This window comes from Diospyros lotus, chromosome 8 (genome assembly GCF_014633365.1).
Source record: "Diospyros lotus cultivar Yz01 chromosome 8, ASM1463336v1, whole genome shotgun sequence".
In the NCBI taxonomy this organism is placed as follows: Eukaryota; Viridiplantae; Streptophyta; class Magnoliopsida; order Ericales; family Ebenaceae; genus Diospyros; species Diospyros lotus.
The window spans coordinates 40,710,919-40,720,012 of record NC_068345.1 but is presented as its reverse complement, the minus strand read 5'-3'; the positions used below and the strand labels follow the sequence as shown (position 1 = coordinate 40,720,012).

Genomic DNA, 9,094 nt, shown 5'->3' with positions numbered 1-9,094 from the left:
GAAAATAAAAAAAATGACATTTTTCAAAATAGTAAAAACTAAAAACATAGGAGAAATATATAAATAAAAACTATATAGGAACTTTTTGTAAATATAAATTTTAATATAAAAAATTATGAAAAATAGTTATTCAATCTAAAAATAAATATAAATTTTAAATTTGTGAAACAAATTAACTTGGTTAGAGACATAATTTTTCTCCTTTTTAATCTATTTGTGGATAAAAATATTTTTTTAATATTACGAGATGGCCCCAATTTTTTTTAAAATGACCCAAAAATGTTTTTTTTTTTCTTTTTATCCTTTTTAACTTTTCAAAGATGAAAACGTATTGTCAAAAAGAAACATCTTATAAAATGATCATAGTGTGTGTATTATATTATTTTTACGATAAACTACAATGAGTGATGAAAAACATAGGATATCGCTAACAAAATATGAGCAAAGGACAAGTTTACGAAAAGGTATTATTTCATTGGGGGCCCTCATAGGAGGCCCATAGGCAACCCTAGGGGCGAGCAAGTCGAATCTAATCAGTTCATTGGATTAACCGGCCAAATTTAAATTAAAATAGATGAAGAAGAAATTAACAATGGCATATATGGAGTTGAGACACGTTTAAAATAAACATATAATTGAAACGTTTAAAACATTCCACAAAGGGCTCCAGCCCTGCTGCATGGATTAACCAACTAGAGGATCAAACCTCTCTATAAATAGTTCACCCTCGTCAATTTACTCGCTCCATCCTTCGCTCTATCAATCTTCTGTACAAATTGAAGGAAGAAGAAGAAGAAGAAGAAGAAGAAGAAATATACTTTCATTTGCTTAAATCAACATATATTGTCGAACATGGCTATTTCTCATCATCACATTTCTGCTATTTCTCATCATCACATTTCTGCTTCATCCCGTCCGAAAATCCCACAAAACAGCGACACTTACCAGCGCCGCATTGCAGTTGCTTCATCCATTTCCATGCCGGCCAAATGGCACCTCTCCGGGGATAACTTTCTCACTGGAAAAGGCAGCATCACCGTTAAGTGTTCTCGTTTCTTCTTTCTTTAATTATCATTAACAAAACGAAATTCTTGCATAAAAATTCTGTTTGTACGGCAATATATACTGACAGAATTAAACATGCTTTGCAGGAGGAGCTCTCAGTTAAGCATGAGCGGAAGTTGAAGGAAGCCAGGCAAGTGTTGGAAAAGATCGGCCCTGACACGTCAGAAGGTCTGGTAATGATCGATACCCTCCAACGCCTAGGCATCGACTATCACTTTCAGAACGAGATTGAAGCTGTTTTGCAGAGCCAATACATGAATCCTGGCAGTTTCAGCCATCCTGAGGGTAATCTTTACGACGTTTCAACACGCTTTCGGCTATTGAGGCAAGAAGGTTACAACGTACCCACCGGTAGGCGTATTCAAATTTAAGCTACGTACGCACATTATAATCTTTGTGATTATGCAATTAAAATGTTGATGAAAATTTGACTGGTTAATTCTCACAGATGTGTTTAACAACTTCAAGGATAAGGAGGGAAGGTTCAGATCGGAACTAGGAGCAGATATCAGAGGGTTGATGGGTTTATACGAAGCCTCACAGCTAAGCACAGAAGGAGAAGACATTCTTGTTCAAGCTGCAGACTTTAGTAGCGAACTCCTTAATGGGGGGATAAGAAATCTTGATCATTATCAAGCCAGAGTTGTACGTTGGACGTTGAAGTATCCTCATCACAAGAGCGCCAGCCGATTCATGGTTCAAAGCTTCCTCGGCGAGTTCAAGGGGGCAAATGGATGGGCAAATGTGCTGCACGAGCTAGCGAAACTGGACTTCAATATGACTCAGAGCACGTATCAGAATGAGATACTCCGAGTTAACAAGTAATATTAAAAGTTACAACAATATGCTTAATTTTGTAGTACCTGAGGTTTGAGATTATTGCTCTCTAAATGTATGCTTTTTGTGGGCTCAGATGGTGGAAAGACACAGGTTTGGCGAAGGAGTTGAGACACGCGAGAGACCAGCCACTGAAATGGCATATGTGGTCGATGGCTGCTCTCACAAATCAGAGCAACTCGGAGGAAAGAGTCGAGCTTACGAAACCCATCTCTTTTATCTACCTGATAGATGACATATTTGATGTTTACGGCACATTAGACGAACTTACTCTCTTCACAGAAGCTGTGAATAGGTATTGCCTCATGGCTTTGATCATCTTCTTCTTCTTCTTGCTTACTCGCAACAATATCGCCACCGATAATATTTAACTAGAAATCACTGCAAGCAGGTGGGATCTTGCCGCTGCAGAGAAACTACCTCACTACATAAAGATCTGTTTCAAGGCCCTTGACGAGGTCACAAACGGAATTGCCTATAAAGTCTACCAAAAACATGGATGGAACCCCATAGATTCACTCCGAAAAACGGTATCTATATATTTGTGTGACGAACCATTGATATTACTGTTGAGAACTATATGAACTCAAAAGCATGTCAACTTGGAATGAGCAAGTTCGTATATGATTGCTGTTGTTGCAGTGGGCGAGGCTGTGCAATGCGTTCTTAGTGGAAGCAAAATGGTTTGCGTCGGGGCAGCTGCCCAAGGCGGAAGAGTATTTGAAGAATGGGATTATCAGTTCGGGCGTGCATGTGGCTTTGGTTCACATGTTCTTTCTGTTGGGGCATGACATCAACAAGCATAGCGTCAATCTTGTCGATGATAATCCAGGGATTATGACTTCTACAGCCGCGATTCTTCGCCTTTGGGATGATTTGGGAAGCGCCAAGGTAACCCACATATATATACACTTCATCGTTTTATCATTATGAAACGAGGAGGATTTTAGTTTTAGAAATCTATGAACTCAGATAAAAGAGATGAAAAGTGATGACGAGTGGTGTAACATACAGGTTGTATGTACATGTTAACTTAAAAAGCGTTGTCGCAGGTGTCTAAGAGTGTGATATTTGAAAATGGGTAGAAAACCTGTCCCCTCCCGAATGACTGATGATAATGGTCCCCGCTGTTCTTATCCAACAGAAACGATTGGCAACGGTGTAGACCCCATGACAAATACAACGATGATCACCACAAATGAGAAGGAAGCGACGGGCGACCCTATAGACTTTATGTCCATTTGCTCGCTCAACCACAATATTACCCAAACAACAAGAATAGTGTCGTAAATGCCCCCACAAAAATACTAAAGCAGCTAATAATTAAGACATGTACCATTAGATTAGCAGAGATTTTCTTCTCTCTTCCGCATGCAGGTGCAGCATGACAACCTATTGTGATTTCAGCTCTAAAACAAGCTTTGGGCTTGAATTTTCAGGATGAGCTTCAAGACGGCCGCGACGGATCATATGTAGTGTGCTACATGGAGGACCGCAGAGGCACCTCGGTTGAAAGTGCAAGAAAGCAAGTCGTGCAAATGATTTCAGATTCATGGAAAAGACTCAACAGGGAATGCCTGCGTCCAAATCCATATTCAGCAACTTTCACAAAGGGTTGTCTTAACATGGCCCGGATGGTTCCTTTGATGTACAGCTACGATGACAATCAAAGGCTTCCAATCCTTGAAGATCACATGAAGTCAATACTCTCTGGCAGTGTTTCCTTCTAAGGATCCAGGAAAAATACGAGCCTACATTAATTACTAATTAGAACCTGCAACTGTTTCCCCTTTAGAGTGTACCAGCAGCATGGTGAGCAATGCTATATAATGAAAAGAAGCAATGAAGAGCAACTTTATTAGATTGCAGAGTAAATATGCTCCCTTCCCAGTTCATTGACAGTAATTATATTGATGCTCTAGGTGAAAAACGATTCAGGCCGGTAAGCGTGAAATGTAAATCTTAATCGAGTAAGTTGGTTGACTGCTCAAACATAATTACCCAAAAATATAATCTTTTATGGCTAAGGCAAAAGAAAAACCACTAACAATCTATTGATAGACCAAAAACATAAGTCATTTTCACTTTGTTATTTTCAACTCATTTTTAGTTTTTAATTTTTTAAAATAGTAAAAACGTATTTACTTTTCAAATTTTAAAAAACGTATTTTTGAAAACAAGAAAAATGTTTATAAAAAAAAAGTTCAAAATGACAAAAAATTATTTTGATTGTTTTCATCATAAACATGTTCAAAGTTCTCAAAACACGAAAAACACTACAAATAAAAAGAACGCCTTTTTAGCCACCTTAAAACAAACACTTAAAATACAAAATTTAAAATAAATTTAAAATTCAAAACAGAAAATTAAAACACAAAGATAATAGCTCCTAAACTTTTATAGTTAAGGTACGAGAAAAATGACTTGACTACTTCTCCATGGATATTTGAAGCTTGCCAAGCTCCACAAGCTCCTTTGCATCTTCTATCTTGGACTCTTTAATCAATCCATGCACAACAAGTTGCATCATCGTCTTGTAAGGAATACAGCCTCCACTGATAGCCTCTTTGCACAACTCGAGAGCAAAATCAAAGTCACCCATTTTACAAACAAAATAACCAAGCATAGAAACTGTCGCAATATCTAGTTCACAACCATCTTTCGCCATTTCCTTGTACCACCTCTTGGCTTCCTCCAAATTCTGACTATCAACAAATCCTTTGATCACTGCATTGTAGGAAAACACATCAGGATTGGATCCCTTACTCCTCATTTCTTCAATCAGCTCAACTGCTTCAGAAATTCGATTAGCAGCAACCAGTGCTCGCAGCTTTGGATTGTAAGTTCTCACATTAGGAACAATTTTCTTGTCTTCCATCAATGTCCACAGCTTATCTGCATCAGCAAACTTGTTATTCCGATGAAAAGCACCTAAAAGGATATTGAAGGTTATTACATCAGGCTCCAACTCGTTCTTCTCCATCTCATCGATCACTGATAAAGCAGAATCAAAAGCACTCAATTCACAAAACGATTTAATAACCGTATTGTACGAGACCCTGTCGAGCTGAATAGATAGTTTCTCTGGTACCTCGCTCAAAAGCTCCCGAACTTTGTCAAATTTCTTCGCTTTTACGCAAGCAGAGAGGAGGGCATTGAATGATCTGACCGTGCGCTCACAGTTCAGTTGGGGCAATTCGTCGAACAACTTGCGCGCATGATCGAACATGCCAGCCTTCCCATACAAAGAAATGAGACGAATGGCGAAGCCTTCATTGGTGATGTCTTTGTACTGCTTTTGGTGCTCGAGGATATCCTCAATGTACGAGAATTTCTGAGCGGCAGAGAGGCGCCTAACAATGAATTGATAGGCTCCGTGGCCGGAAGGACGGCGAAAGCGGCTGGAGTCACAGTCTTTCTTGAATTTTTTGACTAGGGCTCTGAGTTTTCGGTCCTCGGATGGTGATTCAGACGGATCAGACTGCGGTGGGCTGGGAGCGGTAGCTGCTGCTTCCGTGGCGGTGGCGGTGGCAGTGGCGGGTTTGGGAGATTTGGGTAGAGTTGCGGTGGTTTTCCGGGCGATAAAGAGACCGTGAAGACGGCTGCATACTGTAGAAGGCATGGCCGTTCGCTATTTCAGATCGTGTATGGCAATCGCAAACAAAGGGAGGGTTTTTACAGAAGGTTAACGGCATTTGGAGCCAAGCCCAATGCACAAGGTCCAGGCCCAACCAAATAGGAGTTTATCCCAAGCAAGTATCTGGCCCTAATTCTTTACTTCGTTTTCTATTTCCAGCGACGATTCTGATTAATTTATACACTATACAGCCGTTCATTTTTCGGTTCTCTCTTTATGTTACTTCGTATTGTGCTTAGCTCGTGTTCACCAACAACCTCAACTTATTTGCTTTAATGAACAAACACGAACAAAACAAATTTTTGTCGAACCGAGTACCCGAGCTATTCGCGAATGGCTCGGTTGATTTGCTCATTTTAGACGCTAGTAATGGGCTGGAAACCCAACAAAGAGAATAAGCTCAGTGGAGTCATTCCTCCGAAGCATTCACCTGAATTCCATTAACAAATTTGCAGAAAGAAAAAGAAAAAACAAACCAAATTTTCAACCAACAATGTCTGCAGAATCCCTCGCCTCTTAAAAAGTCAATCACAGCCAAAGAAGGGCATTTCAGTTGCCAGGAAGGGCATACCATACAAAAGACCAAACAAGAAATATAGCATAGAGAAGAACACTACTTCTCCGATGACAATTTCAGTTTATACCGAGAGTAATTGTTTGACTTTCCCAGCTGCACAAGCTTCTTCGCATCTTCAATCTTGGATTCCTTCACCAACCCATCCACCACAAGCTGCAGGACCGCCCCATCAACCAGGCATCTCCGATCAAAGATGTCCTTGCACAGTTCAAAAGCCCATTCAAGATCATCCTTCTCACAGGCAAATTGAATCACCGCCCCAAAAGTTGCTCTATCTGGGTGACAATCGCCTTTTGCCAATACTTCAAACCATCTCTTAACCTCCTCCAGATTACCATCCTTGCAATAGCCCCTAATCAAAGCACTGTAGCTAAAGACATCAGCTTTCAACCCCCTGGCTCCCAGTTCTTCAACTAAGCCAACTGCTTCTGACATCTTCTTCTCAGAAACCAATCCAACCAGCTTTGCGTTGTAACTCCTAATGTCAGGAACTACATTCTTCTCCATCCGAGCCCAAATCTTCTCACCCTCCGGAAACCGGCCATTTCTGTAGAATGCACCGAGCAGCGTGTTGAAAGTAATCAAATCCGGCTCCAAACCCTTCTTCTCCATCTCATCGACCATAGAAACAGCCATATCCAGCGAGCCCATCTCGCAATATGCCTTGATCACCGTATTATACGAGACCGCGTCCGGCTTAACGGCCAATTTCTCCGGCAACTCGCGGAAATACCCATCAACTTTGTCGAATTTCCTCGAATTCACGCACGCCCCGAGAAGGGCATTGAAGGATTTGACCGTTTGGTCGCATTTGTGCTCGGGCATTTCGTCGAACACCTTAGAGGCCTGATCGAACATGCCCGATTTCCCGTATAGAGAAATCAGCCGCACAGCGAAGCCTTCCCTGGAAATGTCGCGGTACTTCTTTTGGTCCTCGAGGATTTCTTCGATCCAGCGGAAACGCTTGGCGGAGGCGAGGCGGTGGACGGTGGACTCATAGATGCCAGTCTTGGTACGGAAGCGATCGAACTCGGAGAATTTCTTGAATTTCTGGACGAGTTTCTTGAGATTGTGTTCTTTGTAGAGGTCGGTGGATAGAGATTTGATGGGGTCAGGGTTCGATTGGGTTTTTGTAGAGAGAGAAGAAAAGGTTCTGTAGAGAAGGCGATGCAGAGAAGACATGGTTGCGACGGCAGAAGAGCGATCGCAGAGAAAGGAGCACAATATTGCTAAAATGGGTTGATGAGCAGAGCGGCTGCGGGGTTTAGGGTTTTGGGTGGGGTGGGGGGGGGGGGGGGCGGGGTTGGGAGGAGGGGGAAGAGAAGGGTAGTTTTGTAAATAAGAGTAACGCGAAGGCCCTTTTCAATCAAGAAATGGGAAATTCTATTCTATTTTGGGAAAAATGTATTGCAATCACATTTTTTACTTTCCGCAACTTACTTTTAATATTTTCGGGGGGGGGGGGGGAAGAGTAACGCGAAGGCCCTTTTCAATCAAGAAATGGGAAATTCTATTCTATTTTGAGAAAAATGTATTGCAATCACATTTTTTACTTTCCACAACTTACTTTTAATATTTTTAAAATATTCTAAAATAAAAACTCATATTTATCCTTCATTTAAATCGTTGATGATCAATAACTCACCATTACTCCTTAAGCGCTGATGAGGAGAACGCCTTCGATCCCATAATTATGCCAAGACGGATACTTAGTGGCGGTCAAAAGACACATGGCAGACAAGCATCGCCACGTCAATCGGATAAGCACTCAGTAAAGAAATCTCCGAGACCTCAGGAACAGGCTAACCCACCGAAGATCACGGAGGCAACAGCTATCCCGAACTCCTCGGAGACGGATATTATCGCGAAATCTCTATCGGGAAAGTTCTGAAGAAGGCGGAAGGGAGATCCCGAAGATCTCTCCATGATCCCTATCCCGAGAAAAGGTAAGAGAAAAAGGTGGGAGATTCTTCTTATCCTTTTCTGAGAGATATAGTTTAAAAGGGACAATTAATCCTAGATCAAGGACTAACTTAATCATCGGAGATCGACCGGGGGAGCAAGCCCCGTCTCCACTATAGGTACCTTCGGAGAGGCAAGAAGGGAACGTGCGGCTACCACTTCAGAAAATCTATCATCAATTGGCGCCCACCGTGGGGCCGACATTCTTCTCTTCTATCTCTCCAGTGCAGCAGACAACCTTACCTTTTTTCTCTACCTTGAATGGCAACCAGAAGACAGACGTCTAGGGCCGTGGGGAGCAACCCCGTTCCAGAGCCTAGTCAGCAGAATCCTCCCCGAAGCCCGCCGAGGAGAGCTCGGAGTCCGGAGGGCCCTCCGCCTCCCCCCCGATTGGATAGCACTCCTGGAGGGTCAAGTACAGCGATTGGCGGAGTTACTCATGGGTTTTCTAGATCGCCAGCATCAGCAAGCCCAGCATTCTCGGGCGGAAGAAAGGCGCGAGCCCCCAAGAGAAGAGGAGTCCTATCAACGGGATGAGAATCCGCCGAGGCCGGGACAAGATGATGGTCATGGCGAGGCGGCAGAGTTTCTTGACTTGTCGTTTGTGCAGCAGCGGCAGGAAAGAAGATTGCAGCAGTTAGAGGAGGAGATGGCCGCCCTAAAACCGAAGGCCGGAGAAGCTCAGGGACCAAGGATAAATCTGCCCCTTAGCCCAGAGATCATGGCGGTCATACCACCAGAGCGTCTCCGTATCCCAGCCATTAAGCCTTACGCAGGGACCTCTGACCCGGTGGATCACCTTGATCTCTTCACCTCGCATATGATGGTACAGGACGCCTCAGACGCGATGTGGTGTAGGGTTTTCTTGGCCACCTTGGAGGGGCATGCACGGGCTTGGTATTCAAATCTGGCTCATCATTCCATCGTAAGTTTTGCGCAACTCCGAGGTAGCTTTCTGGCGCATTTTGCACCTCTCCGAAGACACCGAAGGTCCACCATGGCCTTGGTAAGTATGA

General features: G+C 42.8%; 4 protein-coding genes across 4 annotated transcripts in view; 1 reads left to right on the top strand and 3 right to left on the bottom strand.

The window, feature by feature from the left end:
- Positions 1-766: 766 nt before the first annotated feature.
- LOC127807307 ((3S,6E)-nerolidol synthase 1-like) lies at positions 767-3,763 on the top strand. Its single transcript, XM_052345024.1, has 7 exons — positions 767-1,038; positions 1,152-1,416; positions 1,514-1,886; positions 1,979-2,197; positions 2,294-2,432; positions 2,545-2,793; positions 3,342-3,763. Exons 1-7 carry the CDS (start codon positions 853-855, stop codon positions 3,630-3,632), a joined length of 1,722 nt encoding a protein of 573 aa, XP_052200984.1. The 5' UTR covers positions 767-852; the 3' UTR covers positions 3,633-3,763.
- The window catches only part of LOC127807311 (pentatricopeptide repeat-containing protein At3g13150-like), a 102,201-nt gene continuing 96,663 nt past the window's right edge, over positions 3,557-9,094 (bottom strand). Inside the window, exon 2 of the mRNA XM_052345028.1 lies at positions 3,557-3,676. The gene's annotated coding sequence lies outside the window, so the exon portion shown is untranslated. The remainder of the gene's footprint in view (positions 3,677-9,094) is intronic.
- LOC127808661 (pentatricopeptide repeat-containing protein At1g55890, mitochondrial-like) lies at positions 4,331-5,524 on the bottom strand. Its single transcript, XM_052347229.1, has one exon. The coding sequence runs from the start codon at positions 5,522-5,524 to the stop codon at positions 4,331-4,333; it is 1,194 nt and encodes a 397-aa protein (XP_052203189.1).
- LOC127807313 (pentatricopeptide repeat-containing protein At3g13160, mitochondrial-like) lies at positions 6,036-7,383 on the bottom strand. The gene has a single exon (XM_052345031.1). The coding sequence runs from the start codon at positions 7,296-7,298 to the stop codon at positions 6,153-6,155; it is 1,146 nt and encodes a 381-aa protein (XP_052200991.1). The 5' UTR covers positions 7,299-7,383; the 3' UTR covers positions 6,036-6,152.

Bases quoted from the DNA above. Each gene is read 5' to 3' on its own strand.
- LOC127808661 (XM_052347229.1), bottom strand. From the start codon at position 5,524: ATGCCTTCTACAGTATGCAGCCGTCTTCACGGTCTCTTTATCGCCCGG.
- LOC127807307 (XM_052345024.1), top strand. From the start codon at position 853: ATGGCTATTTCTCATCATCACATTTCTGCTATTTCTCATCATCACATT. The intron at 1,039-1,151 runs GTTAAGTGTTCT...CATGCTTTGCAG, and splicing joins CTGGAAAAGGCAGCATCACC to GAGGAGCTCTCAGTTAAGCA. The intron at 2,198-2,293 runs GTATTGCCTCAT...CACTGCAAGCAG, and splicing joins TTCACAGAAGCTGTGAATAG to GTGGGATCTTGCCGCTGCAG.
- LOC127807313 (XM_052345031.1), bottom strand. From the start codon at position 7,298: ATGTCTTCTCTGCATCGCCTTCTCTACAGAACCTTTTCTTCTCTCTCT.